This window comes from Salvelinus sp. IW2-2015, unplaced genomic scaffold (assembly GCF_002910315.2).
Source record: "Salvelinus sp. IW2-2015 unplaced genomic scaffold, ASM291031v2 Un_scaffold3917, whole genome shotgun sequence".
In the NCBI taxonomy this organism is placed as follows: Eukaryota; Metazoa; Chordata; class Actinopteri; order Salmoniformes; family Salmonidae; genus Salvelinus; species Salvelinus sp. IW2-2015.
This window is the reverse complement of record NW_019945191.1, coordinates 14,077-37,091: the sequence shown is the minus strand read 5'-3', so window position 1 is coordinate 37,091 and position 23,015 is coordinate 14,077. Positions and strand designations below refer to the sequence as shown.

The window sequence follows — 23,015 nt, the reverse complement described above, 5'->3', positions numbered from 1 at the left end:
CCATACTGAGAGGATATCTATGGTCCCTGCTTAATGTAATGACATAACATACCACCCAATGTGGAGTTCAGTTCCCCACTGGTGGTACAGTATCTGTAGAATAGGTGGTTCAGAAATAATGTCGACTAGGGGCAACACTTAAAGTTAATTTGGATGTTTGTCAGTGAACCGTCATGTAAATTTTAGTGCCATGTCAGCTTTGTGCGTTCAGTCTCTATCTGCAATGTTCATAACYGTGCAACACACTGTGTAAGCCCCTGGTCTCTTACAATGATCTCATGTTCTGTGTCGTTGAGGGAATGCTCTTTCACATTTTCTGCCCCTCTGTTTCCAGTGTATTTGCCCTGTGCTGCAAAGCATCATCTGTGAGACCATTAATGATGATTGATCCCAAATGCCAAGTCCCAAATGGAAAACATGGGATTGCCTCAAAAGGATATTAAGAAGAAGTACCTGGTGAAAATCTGTCTATATGGTGTTTTTTTCAATATCTCTTTGTTTTTCCTTGCAAGTGTCATGGAGGATTGCCTTGAACCAACAAACTGGACGTCGACAATGTCACCATGCCTATCCTCTTCACAGCATTAATTCCATAGGAGTGACTTTTGGGTTTTATGTAATTATGTAGATTTTTTGTTAAATATATAGCTAATGTGAATTTCAAATGTGAGCATATGTATTTTTCTCTTTCAAATAGCCATGAAGTATGAGAAACGGACGGAGGGACAAAAAGCTAGACTTTTGACTGCACTACATTTGTTGACCCACTGTTATTGACCTAAGACCTTGCTTTCCCCGTACTGTATTGATGGATGTGCTCAATATACTTAATTGTAGCGGCCTTGTGTGCTAGTTCTGTTCTAACAATACACTTAAACAATTCTGGCTTTAACCCCCCCCCCTCCTTGTTTAACCCCTGTGCCATGACGTATGTAAACCCACACAGACATACACACCCTAGACATTAATGTATGATGTGATGTCGCCTCCTGGTGGGGTGTTGGATACTGATGTCCTGGTGACCATGGTTGTGTTCAGTAGGGCACACTGTTGCCAAACGTTTTGCAACTGTAATCAATAAACTGTGTTATTGTACAAGGTCAGGTAGTACCTCCTCCGTTTTGGAATCTTTTTTTCTCCCTGCTGAACATGACCCAGGTTGGTCGTCCCATATGGAGGCACAATGCCTGAGGGGACGCCAACRGGCTCAACAGACCTCTATGAGCAGGCATGCTTGTATGTGCATAATGATATTGTATATTTTTATGTTTTKTTTTTTCCCACCATTGTGACTTGAACTAGTTTCTCTGGGGTCTAAGTTATTGTGTTGAGAGTACTCGAATATGATACATCTATTGGACTTCTGTTGTCTTACATTTTAGAGGTCAGTACGGTATACCTCTGAGATGTCTTTGAGGGAATAACTGGTGAGGAAAAGGTGTTTTTGAATGACGGGTATTCCTCATAGTGCCTCTTGAATGGGTGTTTTGAGGGAGGGGTTTGGCATTGCTGTCCAGCTTGCCTCTGTTGGATGTCTCTGGGTTCGTGGTTTAGCCTAGGGTTGGATTGGCATTCTGTCGTTCAGGGACATCAGTCGCTGCTGCACAACAGGGTCGGAGGTTCATGTCAAACATGTCAGCAGAATGGCTCCACCTGCTGGGTGTATGAAGGCTTTTCTGTCAGGAGTTCAATCCAGTGTTGCTCAGTCTGTTCTCGGGGTGGGGTGTTGTAGCCCAGCGCTAACACCTCATTCAGCCAATCACTAACTCCTTGAATATTGGAGTCATTGTGTGTTAGTGCAGGGCTGGAACAATAATGTGCATCCTCTGGCTGTCTCCTGAGGATGTTTTGAGAAGCACTACTTTTAATTGACCCACAGTAGACTAGCCATTACAGTTACACTGTGACATACCAGTTCACTTTGTGTAAGGTATTGTTGAATCTAGTGAGACAGACATSCAGAGAATGGCCTTGAATGGTCCCTTCTGTTCCTAATGCCATTCTATGGACTACTATCCGCCGCCGTCACCTGTGCCAGGAAAATGTCAACTAGAACTCTGATGGAATTCCACCTCGTGTCCCACTGCCCTTTTTTTATATTTGTTTCACCCACCTGTAATGTTGAAAGAGAACGTTGCGATTTAAGGTCTATATTGTGTTCTTAAGGTGGCTGACAGTAATACCATAATTATTGAACCACTTGTCAATTACTAATTGTTTTAATTAACTTTCACTCCTCAACCGTACATTTCCATTTCAGTGGACCGTTTTATTTTGGAGTGGAACGTCACTTGTATACTTTGATGTATCTGTATCCTACTGTTAACAGTGGTCTTCTTAATGCAGGTGTTGTATCACTGTTGAAATTAATTTCCTTCCTGCAATTTTGGCTTTACAGCTGATCAACATGAATACTACAAATTGATATGTGCATTCTAGTTTCCTCAAGCCTTTCCACAGCCTGTCTAGAATGAGGGATATTTGCTATAGTGTGTATTTGCATGGCTTATCTGGAGCAGATGTCTGCCTGTTTTAATGGCAAGGCTTCCTGAGGTGGACGTATGAAGCTAAGCCACCCGTACAAAGTTATTCTCTCTGGCCATAATGGAGCTCTACAAAGTCCTCCCATTGGCTTGATAAGTCCTACCCAGAGCACATTCCAATTTCAGGTGTCATTGCTTATACCACCTTGCTGTCAGTCAGACCTCATTGCTTTCAATTGACTTGTGTCTTGTGTTATTCACCATTTTATTCCTGCATGTCCAAATGGCATGTAAATCCTTATAGCAGCGTAGAGGAGAATGAATGGAAAGAGGGCGAGTCTTTTTTGGGGGAGGGGGGTTCTCTGGCACTTTCTTCCTGTCGTTGTACTGTAGAGTTGTCTTGGGTTGGTTGTATAATATGTCTGGGAGAGAAGTTGGGTGTGACACATGACTGCAATGTTTTAATCTTTTTAAGTTTTACAGAGTTCCACATTATATATTTTTTTGTTTTTGTCAGTTGGATTCTGTTAAAGAATAATAAGGTGTTTTTTCTTTCAAACTGTGGAAAGTAGAATTGTACAGTACCACAAGTTTATCCCCTACTCTTGCTCTGGCATTATTTTCAAAGCTATGATTTAAGAAATGAATCCTACAACTGTATTATGAATATTGTGTTGAAATAGAATGTTACTTCAAATCTATTTGAAGTTTTACCCTAGTTAAGGCTTCATGAATGAAGGACCCATCTTTTGATTTCTTTCTTTTTATTATAATTTAATTTTAAGTACAGAAGAATAATGACCAGACTTTTTTCTGAAAGGCCTATTTCCTAGGGTTCATGTGAGACGTGTCACATGTATCCTTACAAATTCACTTTTTATTCCCTCCGCTTTAAAGGGGAAACACAAGTTTGCACCCTTTTTTTGGTAAAAATAAAAAAAATCCTTAACCTTTTCTTGTGAGTATGGTTCTGTTTTTATTCCCGTACAGTGTCACATTACATTATAATGAGCCATCTTAGAATTGCTGAGAACGCATGCCACCCATGAAAATGATAGTTTTATGGTCCAATCTTCTCAGGTCACGTTCAACCTATGGAGAATCTCAATAGCGTACTCCTTACATCCTCTCGTCTCCTCTACAACCTATGGATGAGAGAGAGCCAGAGTTCATCCCCTCGACTTTTTCAATGGGTTTGAGGAGGCGAGGAGAGAGGACTCACAATTGAATCTCCCTGTGACTTTTTCCTGCTAGGTTGCAGCTGCACTGCTTCAGTTTTCAAGCCAGCCTACTTCTTCCACACCAGTAAGAATACATTGTTCACTCAGTGAATCTTAAATCAAATTTTTGTAATGTAATTTACTAGGCAAGTCGGTTAAGAACAAATTATTATTTTACAGACGTCCTACCGCTGCCAAACCTCCCCTAACCCGGACGACGCTGTGCCAATTGTGGGCCGCCCTATGGGACTGGCGTTAACGGCCGGTTGTGATACTGCCCGGAATCGAAACAGGGTCTTGTAGTGCACCTCTAGCACTGAGATGCTAGAGGTGCCACTCGGGAGCCTATTGTACTACGAAGTGGACTGGATCAGTACCTTTTGTATAAAATTCAATGGCAAATGTTTTTAGTGTGTCAAAGGTAGACAACCAGCAGCGGGCAGTGTTGCAAAGCTACAAAACAAATGTCTGCAGCATTTCTTCCTGCTCGTACATAAACTTCCGGTCACAACTTCCCCAGTTCTTTTCCGCCAGCCCAAGCCAACATGGTGGGTATTTTACCAAATTGAATACATCACAATCTGTTTCAATCCTTACCTTTTATCAGTTCCAGACACGTCTACAAGCATATCAAATATTAATTCAAATACGACACATTTTCACAGATATTTATTTGTGTTGTTGCATTTTATTACCAGTTTATTGTGTCGTTTCCCTAGCTATGTTGTGAATGTAGCAAGCTAGCTTGCCGGTAGCTAGACAGATCTTTCAATCTGGTCACTGCGGACCACTATATCAACTAGCTGGCTAGTTGTGTTTACGGGTCGTGTAGTACGTAGTTTAGCTGTTCCTCGCGTCTGGTAAGAATGATATCGTTAAGATTGTTTAGCTAGAAATGTTATTAGCTAACTAGCTGCTTAGCTAGCTATCTTGCCATCCAGACCAGTGTAGTTAACTAAAGCTATTTTATGTCAATGGTCTTGTGGTGGTCTGCTAGCCAGCCAGGAATTAATGTTGGTTGATGTCAAATTCAGTTACTTGTCACTCAAGGAGTTCTAGCTCTCTGCTGTCAAGAGAAACAGTTGGCACTATGCATCTAGCTAACTAGCTATGCATATTCTGTTGAATATTGTTCCTGTAGTTGTGCTATGCGCGGCTAGTTTGCTTAAACTACTAGTTGTCAGAGGTTAAACAATTCCAAGTGAACATGAAAATTGCAGTGATGTTGTGTAGTATTACGGATATGTGAGAGAATGTTGGCAATTTAGAGTATTGTCTAAAGAAACTGGTGTGATTCTGCCGTTAACAAGCTGATGGTCTTCCCAACAGGGACGAGTCAGGACCAAGGGTAAAGGCCGCCAGGGTCATCATTGAGAAGTACTACACCGGCTGGGCAGTGACTTCCACGTCAACAAGAGGTGTGTGAGGAGATAGCCATCATCCCCAGCAAGAAGCTGCGCAACAAGATTTCTGGGTTAGTGAATGCACCAATACAAGCTTGGGTCACTTTCAGGCCTCAGACCACCCAATACCTCTGTCACATGATCGTGCTGACCCAATCATACTGTGCTTGCTCAGATATTTTCTTACCCATTGTAGTTTCCAGCACGGTTCCAGCGTCTGTGGCGTATCCATAACCAGGCCAGTGCAGTACGGCTACGCTCAGTACTTTTAGAAGGATGCAGTCTGACCAATGAAGGCTTACTATTTTGTCGCTTCAAGGAGCTTGTGTTGCTGAACCACGGCAGGCTTCTTAGCTCCACGTTAACATTCCTGTCTGTTAAATCAGGGGCTTTTGGCTTTGTCTTACAGATAGAATATGTAAGAAAGGGTAAGCTCCTATTCTTGGTTCAGTTGGTTGGAGCTGGAGCGTGACGCTGGCAATGTCAAGGTTGTGGATTCGTTCCTGCATGGATATCTTAAACATAATATTCTCGTTGTGAACTACTTTGAAGAACTCTTTGTAATAGATGTGTTGTGTTCCTGTATGTTTGTGCACATCGGTTGTTCAGTGGTTTAGGTGTTAAAAGTATAGTCCTGTTATTTAAAGGACTAGTTTTGTCTCAATAGTTGAACACTTGTGCTCAAGTTCATTCTCAATGACCGTTGACCTCTAGTCTCCAGGTCAAAGTCGGAGATATTTGGCCTGACTGTAGACAAGTGGTGTTTCAATATTGGGCTTGTTGCACATTTAATAATTGTCTGATCCCAATGTAGGTTATTGCTTCCTGAGCCATCATGCAGAAATTGGCTTTTTTATTTTGCAAATATACAAGTAGGTAAAGCCTTTCTGATTGAAGTCTTATTCTGATTATCTGATGTTTGTGGCATTGTTTGTTTGTTTTCTCAAATTGACCCAGCCTGCTTCAGGGGTGAGAGGTTGTCTGGACAACATGAGGCCCTGTGCCTCATTCCTCATCTGCTTGAGAACTGTCCTGTGCTGTAGGTGTTGACCATAGTCAGTGATCTTTGCCACTTACCAATAAAGGGATTGGAAAGAGACGCTCAAATTGTAGTGTCTGTTGGTGCCCACTTGGGCAACCCAATTCTGATCTTTTTGCCACTAATTGGTCTTTTTCACATCAGATCATTTTCAAAGCTGATTGATACAATGTCAGTAAACCACTGCAACGCCTCCCTGTCTAATCAAACATCATGAAACATGTTCAGGTTGTTTTACGGACTCGGTCTTAGTTATGTCACTCGTCAAACTATGATTAAGGGATTATTAGAGTCAGATGTTGTATTGTTTTCAAGGCCAGGAGTTAAGCTGTGTTGTCGTCTTAGGTCTCTTTATGTAGTGTTGTCTCTCTTGTCATGTGTGTTTTGTCCTATATTTTTAATCCCAGCCCCCATCCCTTTTTTGGTAGACCGTCATTGTAAATAAGAATTTGTTCTTAACTGACTTGCATTGTTAAATAAAGTTAAAATAAAAAGATGCTTAAATCCATGCGCTAGTTTACTGACCTCCGTCTACTCTATACTGTTCTGAGTACCCATCTGTGTACAGTACACCCTCAAGTGCTTATCTCTGTCATTGTTGGACATAAATCACCAGAGTGATTTTTTTATTTAGGAAATCTTTTCCCACGCATAAATAGAGTCATATATGAGCCCAAATCTCACTGTATTGTCTGTGTAAAATGCCCCTTTTATATGGTCTGTATTCTCCCATGRGTGTCCCCTCCCTAGGTATGTGACCCATCTGATGAAGCGTATCCAGAGGGGCCCCGTCAGAGGCATCTCCATCAAGCTGCAGGAGGAGGAGAGGGAGAGGAGGGACAACTATGTCCCAGAGGTCAGTGGGGTTCCTCGGTGGTTTACCTCCGAGCCGTGCATTTAGATTCCTGCGTTACGATGCATTTACAACATTCTATGGTAGCCACGTTAGCCTCTGCTTTAATAATATTACATGAGGGATGTTTAAACAATACTATCTAACTGAATGTCTACAATTAAGAGCAGTTGGCCCAACTCTCTGAATATATGGCTCAGATTTACKTTGCAGTTTGGTCCTTCATCTTGCTTCAGATAACTTGAGAAATGTCCTTGCTGATTGTGATATCTATAAGGTTGTAATTTGGTGCCTACCTGTATCGAAAGTGGCTGTGGCATGYTTGTTGCCAGGTCATTGATAATGCAGGAAGATGGAACTGACAGATTTTCCCTGTGTTTGTTGGGCCGTCTATCCCTCTCAAACCCTGTATCTTTCAGACACTCGTTGCTCGGTCTATCTTGAGAACACTGGCTCCTGATAGGTTCCTATGAGATCCACTGTAAAGCTGATGGTCTTTGTGTCTGTAGGTGTCTGCTCTGGACCAGGAGATCATCGAGGTGGATCCCGACACCAAGGAGATGCTGAAGCTGTTGGTATGTTCAAAACCTTCCTTCTCAGATCTCACTGCCTGTCTAAACGAGATGTGTGCTTGTGGTTTGAGTACTCTGACTTCATCCAGCAATGTAGCCTCCTATCTCACACTGGGCATAACTTAACAGAGCAGAATGTAAACACACTGACCTAAAAACTACTTTTTCTGAATTTTCTGTTGTAGCTGAGTTAACACCACTACAAGATCGTCTGTGGCCAATAGAAATGCATCTATCAGATTTAGATATGATCATTATTCACACTTTAGTTAAGCACTGTTCTCTGATAGTGTCTAATATTGCTTTAGCTCAACTTCTTCTGCTGCCAAGTAATTGGTAGCTTTCCCAATACTAAGTAGAGCACTGGAAAGCTTTCCCGTCTTTGCTGTGCACAGTCAGTGTTACCTCCTATGATGGACCTCAGAATGTAATGCTCATTAGAGCTAGGTGAGGAATTGTTTGACTAAATCTGAAATCTTTCCTCTGTTAGGACTTCGGCAACCGTCGAACCTGCAGGTCACCCAGCCTACCGTTGGAATGAACTTCAAAACACCCAGGGGAGTTTAGACACGTTTCATATCTCTGTCAATAAAGAGAAGTGGAAAGGAAGCACTGTAGCGGTCTCTTTTGCAAGGTCACAATATCTTACGCTAAGGCTGGGATTCAATCAGAACAAATGTTAACCAGCAATAGCAGACCTCCCTTGTGGCTCAGTTGGTAGAGCATGGTGCTTGCTATGCCAGGGTTGTGGGTTTGATTCCCACACAGGACTATATGAAAAGGGAAAACAAATCATTATGCACTCACTATGCATAAGTCGCTCAGGATAAGTGTCTGTTAAATGACTCATAATAAAATAAAGTGTCGGGAGGAAGAAGTGTGTTGGAGCCGTCAAATCAATGAGCAGCTGCTCTTGCAATCGTCACGCTTCGCCCCACTGTCGTTAAGTTCGGAACGAGAAAGTGTAGGATACATAGAAATAATTACTCACATTAAAATTAGGATTCATGGGATCTCTGTTAATTCGACTCCGTACAGGCCAATAGCAATGTCCGCAATAGGTGTAATGCCAGGAGCCGCTTGTGGATTTGACAGCTAAAGCAGTTCCACTTCCGACACAACCGCTATGTGGATGTCGGCTAAAGCGGATCTGATTGAATACAGCCCTAGGGGTCAGGATGCAATCCGATTGTGGGTAATAGACGTTGCAGCTTTTACAGGCAATTTCCAATTGAACTATGCACCATTTACCGTGGTTACATTACCTAAAAGCTGCAATGTCTTACCTGTGATCGGATTGAATCCCAGGCTAAAACAATCACACTACCTGCCTCCATCTCAATATTGTCTTACGGGTGTTTTCACACTGGTCCCTTTCAGACAATTTGTGAACTCTGCCTGTTCCCTTAATTTTTTTGTCCAGTGTGAACACCCAAAGGAACTCAGACCTCTCAAAAATTAACCGAACTGAGACCATCTCGAGTTCGGTTCGCTTGAATTCCTCAGTCCAGTTCCCTTTTTTAGGCAATGTGAACACAAAGCTCACCAGGTTGGGTGGTGTGGGAATAGACTACTACAACACTGCTTCCCCTCACACGCAGAATTGTTGTCCAAAATGGTTTGAATAGTGTGAGAATCAGAACAGGCTACAAAATCAATTCTAGCTCTTAAAGGGGCAGTAGCCTAGTTTGAAAATTGTATACCCAAATTACAGCACTGCAGTTACTCTATGTATTGTTGCCAATGTTAATAGTATCTTCTGATTGGAATCTATTAGCATGCAACATATAAGTAGGTTTATATATAGCTGTCCGATAACACGTTCTGACGGAATGACTTGACCTGCACTTTGTACAAACCACGAGTGGATGTTCCTTTCTAAACATAGCAGTGTGAATGCAAAGAGGACTGACCTAAAAAATAAATAAAGTGAACTGGCAAAAGAGTTGAGTCCTAATTCAATGTCAAGGGCAGTGTGAATACAGAGAACAGCTATTTTCCCCCAAAAAATCCCCCTCAAGAGTTCACTTTAAAAGAACTGATCCAGTCCTCTGAAGAGGACTGTGAAAACACCCTCAGAGGATCCATCTCATTATCTAGAAGAGATGGGCCTTCAGACTTAATCCACATTGTTACAGCCTGAATTAAATTAAGTTTCCCCTCACCCATCTACACACTAACTAATAATGACAGTGAAAACGTTTTCAGAAATATATTCACACCCCTTTACTATGTACACTCCAAATTGAGCATCCAATTTCCTTTGATCATAGTTGAGCTGTTTCTACAACTTGATTGGATTCCACCTGTAGCCAATGCAATTGTTTTATGATTTAGAAAGTAACACCTGTCTGTACAGTATAAGGTCCCACAGTTGAAGCGCATGTCAGAGCAGAAACTACAGTGAAGTCCAAGTCCCTAGATCTGAGAGAATGTGATTAGTCATATCTGGGGAAAGGTATAAAACAATTTCTTTGTTTAAAGTTTCCAAGAGCAGTGTTCTCCATAATTGGGAAATTGAAAAAAAATAGAACTACTCAGACTGCCTAGCCGTCCGACCAAACTGAGCAACCGGGCAAGGAGGATCTTGTTCAGTGAGGTAACCAACAACCCAATGACAACACTACAGAGTTCCTTGCTGAGATGGGAGAACAAGTCTACAGCACTTGACCAATCTGGGTTTGATGGGAGAGTGGCCAGACAAGTCACTCCTGAGAAAAAGGCACATGACCACACGCTTGGTTTGCAAAAAGGCACATGAAAGACAGCTCATAAGGCAAAAACTGGTCTGAGACTAGCAAGTAACACTTAGGCCTCAATGCAAAGCTCCAAAACCAAGCACAGCTCTTGTGTAGTAGTCATGGATACCAAGTGATGCCAGGCTTCCCAAAAATGTACCAATAAAAATAAAATGTTATCCTTGCTCTTTTTCATCCTTTTCCTTCAATTCACAAGAGGCTGAAAATCTCACAGGAGAAAGCATCAGAGCGAGAGAAGAAGTGCCACTCGATCAGATAGCTGGCCTATAAGTAGAGACAAACGAGTCTGACATTGTTGCCACCTATAACATTTAAGGCAAGGGAAGCCAGCGAGGATCTGGCCTCACTTGACAATTATTATTTTTTTTAAGCCAATCAGCATGGAGCTAAACTGAGCGAGCTCAACTATGAATGGTCCTAGGGCATCAAAAAAAAGTGTCATGGAAAACCATCTTGGATATGGCGTCACTGGTCAAATCCCATTGAGAGCATACGTCACTGACATAACTTGAATTTTGCATCTCGTTGTGTTGTTTAGATTACATTTCCATGTCTGAACTTTAATCTGCAATCCAGTCCCTGTCTACTAAACAAGACGCCACGCTCTCCAAAGTGTCCATCATAGAGCGGGCTACCGAAGCAACATCAAAGAAGATCGATAATTTGGCAGCAACTGTCAGGCAGCTACACAAAATTGTGAGCGAGAACAAGGAAAAGATAACGTTACTAGAGAATGAGTTGAAGAAACTGCAATCCCAAAATAATGAGCTGTGTGAGAATGTAGCTGAACTTCAAAGGTACTCTCGCAGGTGGAATCTGAAAATCCAAGGTGTAAAAGAGGGAGYGGATATTAGGGAAGCAGTCATTAATATCCTGGGAAAGGTGGCTCCGTGCATCAAAGACAAGCTAAGAGACGTGATCGACGTGGTACATCGACTTGGGAAACGAAGTCGCAATATAATTTTGCGCTTAACTATGRGCCATTACAGGGACATCTGGYAAATGGCCACGGGTAACYTTTCTGGACGAGAAYCTCAGCATCAAAGAAGCTTTGATACCGCAGGATCAGACTGCCAGGGAGAAACTGTGGCCGCGTATACGGAAGGCACGACAAGAGSGAAAGAAGGCTGGGTTCAAGGGCCCACACGCGTTTATCGAAGGAWGAATGATTACTGGGTAACTGTTGACATTAATCAAACGGGAACTGTGAGTACTGCCACGAGTTAATGTACCGTTCGAACTACAACTGATGAACACTTGCCAACTAAAAATAAATTGATTTGTCATACTGTTAACCACCGCTACCTCAGCTGTGCGTAGTTTTCCGTCGGAGTAATCCTCAAGGTTCACTGTTTGTTTTATTGTTCACGTTACTACTTCTGTTATCTAATTTGTGTTCTTTTTCATGCAGGAGTTCGTTTTCAACTCACTCAATATCGTTAGTCTGAATGCTAGGAGTTTAAGAGTTCTTACAAAAAGGAAAGAGTTATTTTTATATTGTAAACGCAGTAATGCAGATTTTGTCCTTCAGGAAACTCATTCGGGTGAAAGTGATTTGAAATTTTGGAAATCACAATGGGAAGACATGGCCTATTTCAGTCATGGATCAAATCATTCTGCTGGTGTTGACACTTATTCACAAGTTTAAAGGTGACATTCTAGAATCCACATCTTCACAAGATGGGAGATGGGTCATAGTAACTGTTAAACTTGACAATGCTATTTTCATCATTTGTAATGTATAGCGACATAACTCYCATGCTCCAAATTAGACCCGTTTTACCCAATTTACCAGGAAAGTACAGGATTTAAGKAACAAATACTRAAAGGCTTTTCTAATTATTTGAGGGTATTTTAATGAAACACCTGATGCATCMGTTGATCGTTTTCCTCCTAGAACGAGTCAAAGCCTTAAATAGCAATATCATCACTACATTATGCAAGGATCTCTGTTGATGATGCCTGGCGTTATTTCAATCCAGATGCAAAGGGTTATACCTGGACCAACAAAACTGTCAGGTAAATCTAGAATGGATTTATTCCTWATTTCCCCCATTTTGTTACAATTTGTTATAGATGTAGATAATCAGTTGGCTCCCCTTTCTGATCACCACTTAATTTTCCTGAATTTACAAGCTACTAAAAAATCAAAAGGTACTCGAGGWTATTGGAAATTAAACTCACTTCTCAAAGATCCTACTCTCATTGGAAACATCAAATCGTTAGCCAAAGATATTTTTTCAAGAAAAGACTTGGGTCATGGAAGTAGATGGGACGAATTTTTCTAATATAAAGTCAAGAGTTTTAGCCATTAAACATGCCAAAGAGCTGATGCACTTAAAGAACCTTAGAGAAAAAGAGTTGATGAGCAAGCTTGACAGTTTTCTAAAGAAAGATAATACACTGCTCAAAAAAATAAAGGAACACTTAAACAACACAATGTAACTCCAAGTCAATCACACTTCTGTGAAATCAAACTGTCCACTTAGGAAGCAACACTGATTGACAATTAATTTCACATGCTGTTGTGCAAATGGAATAGACAAAAGGTGGAAATTATAGGCAATTAGCAAGACACCCCAAAAAAGGAGTGATTCTGCAGGGTGACCACAGACCACTTCTCAGTTCCTATGCTTCTTGGCTGATGTTTTGGTCACTTTTGAATGCTGGCGGTGCTCTCACTCTAGTGGTAGCATGAGACGGAGTCTACAACCCACACAAGTGGCTCAGGTAGTGCAGTTCATCCAGGATGGCACATCAATGCGAGCTGTGGCAAAAAGGTTTGCTGTGTCTGTGCGTAGTGTCCAGAGCATGGAGGCGCTACCAGGAGACAGGCCAGTACATCAGGAGACGTGGAGGAGGCCGTAGGAGGGCACAACCCAGCAGCAGGACCGCTACCTCCGCCTTTGTGCAAGGAGGTGCACTGCCAGAGCCCTGCAAATGACCTCCAGCAGGCCACAAATGTGCATATGGTCTCACAAAGGGTCTGAGATCTCATCTCAGATAGATTCTGGGTTTGAGTCCAGGCTCTGTCGCAGCCGGCCACGACTGAGACCCATGTCAAGAAGCAGTGTGGTTGGGTTGTTTCGGAGGATGCACGGCTCTCGACCTTCCCCTCACCCAAGTCCGGGAGTTGCAGCAATGAGACAAGACTAACTACCAATTGGATACCACAAAGGGGTAAAAAAAAGTAGATTCTGACCAGTCTATACACTACCTCATAATGACATTGAGAATATGTTTGTACATTTATTAATTGAAATATAGATATCTTACATGTGTTCACACCATTGAGTCAATACTTTGTAGAAGCACCTTTGGCAGCAACTACAGCGTTGAGTTGTCTTGGGTATGTAATCCGCTTTGCACATCTGGATTTGGGAATTTTCTTAGAATTTAAGAGCTTGAGAAAATTGTATGGAGTTGTGGTGAATGATAATCTTTCAGATTTGAATGGGATTCAAGTCTGGGCTTTGGCTGGGGCTCTTGGACTTTCACATTTTGTTGCCTTGGTTGTAGGTTTGTCATTGTTCCGGGAACGTAAATCTTCGCACCAGTCGGTCATTTTGCACTCTGAAGCAGCTTCAAGTCAGGGATTTGGCTCATTGTTCCCTTTGTCTGTACCAGTCCCTGCTGCAGAACAGCATCCCCATAGCATGATGCTGCCACCACCACCATACATGGGGTAGGGATCTTGTTAGATGGGTGAGCTGTGCAGTAGCGGTGCGTGGGTAAAATCACTGAGGAAGCCAAGGCCCTCCCCCCAAAAAAGCCATATAATCGGTGTTGTGATAATTGCGTTTGCGCGAACCTGTTAGTTCATATGCCTTGCGACCGTGATATATGCCTCTAATGCCAGCGATGTGGCAGAATACATTTCAACCAGCTTTGTTTTACCAACAAAACCGGATAGCAACCTCTGTTCAGTGTAGTCCACAAAGCAGATTGCATGTATAGTAAGAGTTACATGACCTACAGCATGGTCAAGCAAGTTAATGTTTGACATTTTCAGACCACTAAACAACTTGAATTAGAATGAGTTACTGCAAGTCTCAAAGAAAACAGGAGCTTCCATCACCATTTCAACATCAAATCAGTCTAAATAGTTTACGGTATCTTTTACTTGTCACTATTAGTCTAATCAACGTAAGCTAAATGTGGCTGTCCATGGTTGATTTCAGTTCATGCAAGTAGAAAAACATGACCCAACCTACTTGTAGAGAAACGCCAATGCCATGTCTAAACGGTTTATCACTGTCATTCAGTACACTATTTTTTTGTCCTAGGCTACCTGGCTAATATGGTTGCGCGCCTAACCAATTTAGCGGGTAATCTTTCAGGAATATAATTACATTTCAGTAAAAATTGAAGACCTCCCAACTTATTAAAAACATTATTTGGAATGAAATACCATATTGATTTAGTATAAATCAAACATCTTTTCAACCAGTTGATCTTGAAAGTTATGTCAACAAAGTTCAACACTTCCAGACCTCCTTCAGCTTTTATTAGAAAGGACTGGCTTTTTTAGTTTGAGACTCATTTTTCCAGATGAAGTCAAGAAAGGTCTTATTGATCTCTTTATAAGTAGCAGGATTTACAAATAAAGATGAGGGATACACAAAACGAGACAGTCCCTCTGCCTTTGACAGAAGAACTCTCCCAAGTATAGAAAGATCTCTTTGTAGCCAATTATTATATATGTTTGGTTTTCTAAATTTTAGGAGAGAAATTAATGTTGTCTGACTGGTTTTTTGACAGATGTATTCCTAAATATTTAACAGTCCTTTACAGGAATATTTTCTATTTATCATCAGTCAAATAAACAAGATGTCAGACTTAGAAACGTTCCGTTTTAATCCTGATGTTATAGCATTAAGGGCATGGGCGACCTGGTCTTTGTCTCTTAAGAAAAGAGTAGTATCATCAGCCAGTTGGGAAATTTTGATTTCTTGGTTAAAAATGGTTAAGCCATAATTGGGCATCCCTGTCGTACACTTCTGTTGATACTGAATCATTTGGAAGTATTAAGGTTTTGTAACCCAACTATTTATATCTTTGTAGAACATGCAAAAGACTTCAACATTTTCACCAAATCCAAGAAGTTTAAGTGACCTAAAGAGATTCATGTTCAATTATGTCAAAGGCTTTACAGAAGTCCAAAAATAAGACGACCGCATCAGTCAATTGCATCTGAATAATCTATAAGGTCTAAGACTAAATGAATGTTAGAGCTTATGTGGCGGCCCTTCATAAATCCTGTTTGAGTCTCATTTATAATGGTATCTATTCCTTTAATCTTTTGGCATAAACCAGAGCAATCAATTTGTAATCAATATTTKATAAAGTAATATGTCTCCAATTGTCAATGAGAGAGGAGTCTTTATCGAGCTTCGGAATCAATGAAATAAGGCCCTGTTTCATAGTGGAGACCATTTCCCCACTTTTGATGCAATCTTGAAACATATTAAAAATCGGTTCTTCTAGTAACTCAAACTGTCTATAGAATTCAACTGACAGGCCATCAGCTAGCACTGCGCCACTTGGGAGGCCGAGAATCTACTTAACCAAAAGAATGTGGAATAAGGGGTATGAAAACTTTAACAATCATTGTGGTACCTGATGAAAACCTCTTGTCTGTCAAAACGTTGGTTATTAAATTATTGCATCTGAGCACCTACAGTGTGCGGCTCTCCTTCAGCTTGTAATGGCTCATTGTTACGCTACTTGCATCATTAAACAGCTGGGGGTGGTGATCTGAGGTAAATGATTACCTTGAAAAAGAGACCTTCAAAAAAGTGCTCCATCCCTTTAAATCTACTTATTTCTAAGGTCATATCATCCAAGAGCTATGTACACATTCATGGAAATCACCACAAGATTTTAGTTCACAAGTAAGACCAGAAGCAACAGGTAATGCTTAAACACCTTTATTGTGCCCAATCTGAACATTATCCACATCAGTAAGTAGCAGCAAAGAGACCACAGTGAGGTAGACTTTCAAAACTCTAAAAAGCAGCTGGGCTAAGACAAGCTCAGCATGAGTAACTTGATGGGGGAAAGACACTTAGTCTTTGGCACACAGCTTAATATGCATATATCCAACAGGAACAAGGAAGGCGATGGAGTAAGAAAGCACAGGGAAAGCTGTGTTAGGTCTACTCAAGCTCTTGGTACATTTTTAGCAAAGTGGAAGTTCTACATTCAACAGGAAACAAGCAGCGGTTCATATCTGGGCTCAGATCTGGGCTTCATATCTGAGCTCAGGGCCCCTCTGTTGATGTACAAAAACAGTGATTACAAATCACTGCCACCCTCTCCTAAAGTGCAAATTAAAAAGTGCAACAATAAAACTATGTAACTTACAATCAAAACGTCAATGTCCGTTCGTCTCAGTAAAGATCCATCCAATTGATTGAAAAACATGGAAACCCAGTTGAAGCAGTGTCCAGTAACGTTGGGCTTTATGAACTTGCCCAACAATACAAGAAAAGTAATGCTTCAACACCTTAATCTGTGCCCATTCAGTAGAACAGGGGGAAGGCAACCCTGGTCCTGGAGTGCCACATGCACTTCATGTTATACATTTTAACCAACCTGGAAGACCAGGTGTTGAATTTAGGAAATCACTGAACAGATCAATTGGTCAGGTGTGGTGCCTAGTTGGAACAAAATCCTGCAGACCTTGCGACACTCCAGGAACAGGGTTGCATACCCCTGCAGTAGAACATCATAGGGAGAACAAATCTACCACCAGCCCCAGACTAATACTTCGGGGTGAGGAAAAACCAAGGGGAGGGGAAAAAATTAAAAAGCCGCCAGGTAGAATTCGGTTCCAAATTTCCTTGTCATGACTTAAAACCGTTTGTGTACAAATTAGTAAAAAACTGCGTAAAAATGTCTGAAATGCGACTGGTTAAATGAAGCCCAACTCATCTTCCAAAGTAAAAAACACCAGCTGGCTTGCACAGGAAAAACAGTAAGCCAACTGGGGGTGGGGGGGAAGGGGTGGAACTATTTGAAGGCACTGTATGGTATCTACCAACGAAAGGCAATGAGACGTGCATGCTCTCTCAATATGCAACGCATGTAAAACAAAATCAAAAAACTTAAGGATAAGAAGAAAAAAAAAATCAAGGCGTTTTCATCTACTTCTGAACCCTGGCCTGAATCATCCTCGTCTGGCCACAAGTCAGGGAAACTGCATAAGGAAGTGTGGGGCCCCTGACTATCCCAACAAGGTCACTGTGCATAGTGCCAACGTGAACAAGTAAACAGCAAAAAGTAGCAAGTGCAGCAGTAGACTTCTCTACAGTGTTTCTCCCCCAATCCTGGTGGGAGTGCCATGGTGCCCCTGGTGTCGGGGCAGCTGGACACTCGTGCTCTGCGGACGCCCGCTGTGTGTCCTCACCCGTGAGGTGTGGGGTTCTCCGCCCCCTCGCTCGACGACTCWGCTCTAGCTGGACTCCCTGTTCTTCTGGTTGCGCATCAGGGGCCGGTGGTTGCTCAGAAGGTCCATTGAGTGCTGCCAGTGCCAGCAGGAGCGGCAGTAGTACTTAAAGCAGGCCTGAGGAGAACACAGGTAGTAGTGAGCTTACCTTGTGCACTGTGGTTAACATACACGTGTGTATCATTGATGTGCCTAAACATTAATACCATAAAACTTAATTTACACAAATGTATGCTTCTTGAATAATAGTAGGAGGCCTTAGTGACAGATACATACTTGAACATGATTAGACCAGATAGGTGTAATCCTAGATTCACATCAACCCATGTCATAACACACCTGGTCCCTGCAGAAGAACGGCCGGGTTGGCGACTGCACACTTGGCACATGGAGTCCTCCAGGTAGGGGTCGATCTGAACCTGAGAAGGGACATCACAGTGCTTATATTCAGACCATTGAGAGAAGGGCAGAATTACCTTCATTAAATTCCTCAATGAAACGTGTTGGTCCCATGTTTCATGAGCTGAAATAAGATGGCAGATGTTTTCCATACCCACAAAAGCTTCTCATTTTGGCCACAAATTGTTTACATCCCTTTTAGTGAGCATTTCTCCTTTGCAAAGATAATCTTTCAATGCACAAAAAGTTTGTGACGAGATTCAGATTTTTTTAAAGGTTTCTGACCAACAGACTCATCTCTATTCCCAGTCATGTGAAATCCATAGATTAGGGCCTCGTGAACTAACTCAGTAAAATCTTTGAATTGTTGCATTTATATTTTTAGTTCCATATAGTTGAAAGCAGTCAATGCTGGTCACGTGTTTAAACAGACGGCTCTTACCTCTTTGTAAACTTGGGGGTTTTGATCTCTACAAACGCTGCACACACAGCCTTCAGGTAACTGCGCTGGTTGTTGAAGGTGACGCGCCCAGAACCTGTACATATGAGATTAAGGACGAAAAGGATACCATTACACCTCTACAGGCCCAGCCAGTCTACAGGACAGCAGTCTACAGGACCCAGCCAGTCTAACAGGACCCAGCCAGTCTACAGGACCCAGCCAGTCTACAGGACCAGCAGTCCACGACCCAGCAGTCTACAGACCAGCATCTACAGACCAGCCAGTCTACAATGCAAGGTCAAACCCAGACAGCAATAGGCTACTTCTCAAATTTGTTAAAATCTTTACCTCCACAGTTATCGCTAAATGCTCTACAGATACCCAGCCGAAAACTCAAATGGCAAGCAATGCAGAGGCAGTGCCTGTCAATGTACATTAGACCTTAATGACTGCTGCATTTCAGACAGTTACAGAACACACCCCATACATTCACAATAAAGCTACATTCACCAATATAATTCCACAGTCATGGCTAGTCGCCGCCAGTCTTTCAACAGTAATATCTCACCTATCGGGTACTTATGCTTGTCGGTGTCAATCCCAGCGTACATCACGCCGCCGAACAGGTCATTCATGATGCTGGCCAGGGCTCTGCGTTGAGCATGCCGTGCAAAGCGCCCACAAACACAGTCTTGCTGGGGTCCAGCGCTGGGAGGGCAGCGCACATAGTTACTGTCAGAGATCACCAGGGAATCACCTGCACCTGTGAGATCAGAGAGGAGGGTCAATAGTCTAGCAGTAGTCTAGCAGTGTTCTTTCTTTAACCTCTTTCAGCTAGGGGCAATATTTTTATGTTTGGAAAATAACATTCCCAAGGTAAACTGACTATTTCTCATGCCCAGATGCTAGAATATGCATATAATTGACAGATTAGGATAGAAAACTAAAGTTTCCAAAACTGTCAAAATATTGTCTGTGAGTATAACAGAACTGATTTTGCAGGCGAAACCTGAGGAAATCCAACCCGGAAAGTGCCTTTTATTTGGAAAAATCCCTTTTCCATTGCCTGCCCCTCCATTTAAAGGGGTATCAACCAGATTCCAATGGCTTCCTCAGGCTGTGACCAGGCTTTAGACAGTTTCAAGCCTTTATTTTGATTTATCAAAACGCTTCAGGTGTCTTTGATTAGTTCATGCGCCCGAGTTGTAGCTCAAATTTTTTCTCTGTAGTATTGAATAGTTCACCGTCCGTTGAATATTTATCGATTATGTATGTTATAAACAACCGAGGATTGATTATAAAACATTTGACATGTTTCTACGAACATTACGGATACTTCTTGAATTTGTCTACCTTTCAGGACCGGAACGAGCCTGTGGTTTTCTGAACATAACGCGCAAACCAAATGGCGGATTTTGGTTATAAAACTAATCTTTATCGAAAAAATAACATTTGTGCAACTGGGAGTCTCGTGAGTACAAAATTCCAAAGATTATCAAAGGTAACGTAATTATATAATTTTCTGACTTTCGTGAACCAAGCAATTTGCGGCTAGCTGTTCTTACTGTTTTGTCTAGTGATTGATAAGCAATCAAAGCGTTTGAGTTTGCTGTAAAGCATATTTTCAAAGTCTGACACAATAGGTAGATTAACAACAAGCTAAGCTGTGTTTTGGTATATTTCACTTGTTGATTTCATGATAAATATTTTTATTTTTTTATTTGGCGCTCTGCAATTCAGCGGTTGTTTACGGAAATGATCCCGCTAAAGGGATCCGTGCGTCAAGAAGTTAACATTTCAGATATGTTAAACGTTTGTGAATATCCTGTTAACATTAAATATTTACTCCAAGCTCTTTTCCCATAAACCAGTGGTTTTCAGAACCTCTACAGGAGACCCCCCCCCCCCCAGAGGTTATTATTTTGTTATAGCCTTTAACTGGCTCATCTACTAAGCTAACATGTTTTTTTAAATGATTGGCTGAATTATCCATGGTATAACATTTGATTTAAGACTCCCTGAAGAATTTAAACTGTTAATACAAATTATTTGAATAAGCATTCCTGCTATTAGCCCATAGAAATGCATTGCATAACAGATCCACTACATGGGACAATTCTCCCCCCCCCAAAAAAGGAAGTTTGTTCTAAAGTGTGTCCTGTAGAGCAATTTTTTTTTACATGCCTTTAACCTCATTTTAGGAATTAAACCATTTCCATATATACTAAGTTTTTTAAACTTCTAGGTACCTTCAGATAAATCTTGAGGCTTTCAGACACCAGACAGTTGGCGATCTCTAGTTTAAAGACATTTTGATTGGGATTTATTATGTTTTTTGAGTCACACTTCTGAGAAAATGGTAGAGAATTTGAACACAGCAGTTAGTCAAAACCCCCTGGGTGCGGTCACCAGGACACACAAGCATCCCCACTCACATCCTTGCAGCGCATCCTGCGGCTGGACATCTTGAAGTAGTATTCTCCGTTCTCCTCGGGGTGGAGCAGGTCCTGGGTGCAGGCCTGGAGCAGCGCACGAACAGACTTCTCGTTCTCAAACACAAGGTAGACGTAGCCTACAGCAGAGCACAGCAGAGCGTKAACACCAGGCTAACTGACAGAGTGAATTTGCTAGTCTATTAACGGTCAAGAGTATTAGTATGGRGTATGTGAACAAAGACATTCCAATAAGTGTTGCTCATTGTTTATTCTGAATTGTTAGTGAGTCCTCAAGTGATACGATCCACTCCGACCTCCATTCTGAAGACGGCAAGGTGAGCAGTATTCTCAAACATTATCAACATGGTAGACAAACAAAGAATATTCCACTTCTTGCACAAAACACATGTTTGTGTGGGGTAGGGTTTGTGGGAACCATTGAATGACCAAGTACACTTGTGTCTAAACTCACCATCCCACTGCGTGCCCAGTGCCCACCACTGTGCCACCTTAGAACCATAAGAGTAAATATCCTACCAGCCTGTCATTACCTTTGGGCATATTACCTTTGGGAGGGCAACGAGGATGCTTGCCATCCTTACCGGGCCACTCCACACTCAGAGGGCCGTAGCCACTGAATGTGTTGATCAGACCGGCTGGAGAGAAAAGGGTCAGCAGTCAGACCAGTAATAGGTCAGTTAAACAGAAACAGTGTACTATGAACCAATTAGATTCAAGATTGTTTAACATTGTTCCTCTCAAGGTTTGCATCTAAAATAAGATAAGAGCCAATTTAATGCCATGGAAACGGTGAAGCAGCTGTACCTTCAGTGATATCCCAGGGTACTCCTCCCAGGAAGACCTTGTATGAGTACAGAGGGTTCTTGTTGTTGCGGGGAGGAAGTTGTCCACTCCAGGTGAAGGTGGCTTCATTTACAGCTGAAGGGAAAGTCAAGACTGAGCTGTTAACAGCAGTAGAACATGTAGATTCAATAGAAAGKTGAGCGTGTTAGCATTGTCCCATACCGGCTGCCTGCCTGTGCAGACGGGCCTCCCTCTCGATGCTGAAGGGGTCGTCGGGCGTCTCCAGCAGGTCCAGGCTGGGCCATATTGAGGCCCCGGGCCAGCGGCGGGACAGGGCCGTGGCAGAGCTGGTGGCGCTGGGCGGTGGGGTGAGAGGGGAGCCGTGGTCCTGGTAGTTCAGCCTGGAGCCCAGAGAGCTCAGCCTCATAGAGTCCTTCTGCATGTTGGACATGAGGAAAGGTAGGGGGGGAGAGATCCTCAGGGAGGACTGGTTGGGAGGAGGGGGTTAGAGACATTCCTTCAGTTCAGCAGAAAGGGCAGAAAACTCCATTAACTACTCTACAGCAAAACATATGACATGACCTTGATCAACAAACTAAGTCTGCCCCTAAAAATAAACATGAAATGTAAACCATGACAATCATTTGAGTGGAATGTAAATTTACGGTGACATGCATTTGACATAAATCAATTCAAAAACCACTTCAAGTTTACAACCCCCCCCCACCCCACACACCCAAGTACACAGATACTTACGAGCAGGTCTGAGAGGTGGTCCGAGCCGGAGCTGAAGCCACTGGTTTCAGAGTCTACAGGGCTGCTGGAGCGTGAGTCTAGGAAGGAGCGTGAGTCCAGGCGGCTGGTCATGCGAGCCATGCCGGGGAACTTTTCCAGGAATTCAGCTGCCGTGCCCATGGGCTCACTGGGGGGGTTATAGCCAAGGGGCTTGCCCAGGATCTGGCCCAGGGGACTGCCCAGCATGTCCAGCACTGAGACCATAACAGAATTTTAGTCAGCTCGGCTGAAGGCAGAGATAAGGCTATCATTCAAACCAGCAACTAACACTTCCTACCTGTTAATCAATTTCACGCAAAATTGGTCAGAGTCCACACTCCCAGATTAGAGCATAAAAACCAGTCAAGATATTGACATTACA

General features: G+C 42.3%; 1 protein-coding gene, 1 non-coding gene and 1 pseudogene across 2 annotated transcripts; 2 read left to right on the top strand and 1 right to left on the bottom strand.

Moving 5' to 3' along the window:
• The first annotated feature begins 417 nt into the window (after positions 1 to 417).
• On the top strand, positions 418 to 8,179 carry LOC112076666 (small ribosomal subunit protein eS17-like; annotated as a pseudogene).
• Positions 7,293 to 7,420, top strand: LOC112076672 (small nucleolar RNA SNORA71). Its single transcript, XR_002895235.1, has one exon. It is a non-coding gene; the product is annotated as a small nucleolar RNA SNORA71 (small nucleolar RNA).
• Positions 8,180 to 16,243: 8,064 nt separating the features above from the next.
• On the bottom strand, positions 16,244 to 22,864 carry LOC112076665 (cytoplasmic polyadenylation element-binding protein 1-like). Its single transcript, XM_024143381.2, is given in 12 exon segments — positions 16,244 to 17,896; positions 18,119 to 18,200; positions 18,622 to 18,714; positions 19,189 to 19,269; positions 19,272 to 19,327; positions 19,329 to 19,365; positions 19,368 to 19,383; positions 21,056 to 21,192; positions 21,607 to 21,711; positions 21,881 to 21,994; positions 22,082 to 22,346; positions 22,616 to 22,864. Coding segments are annotated over 12 exon segments (1,290 nt in total). The 5' UTR covers positions 22,859 to 22,864; the 3' UTR covers positions 16,244 to 17,835.
• Between the last annotated feature and the right edge of the window lie 151 nt (positions 22,865 to 23,015).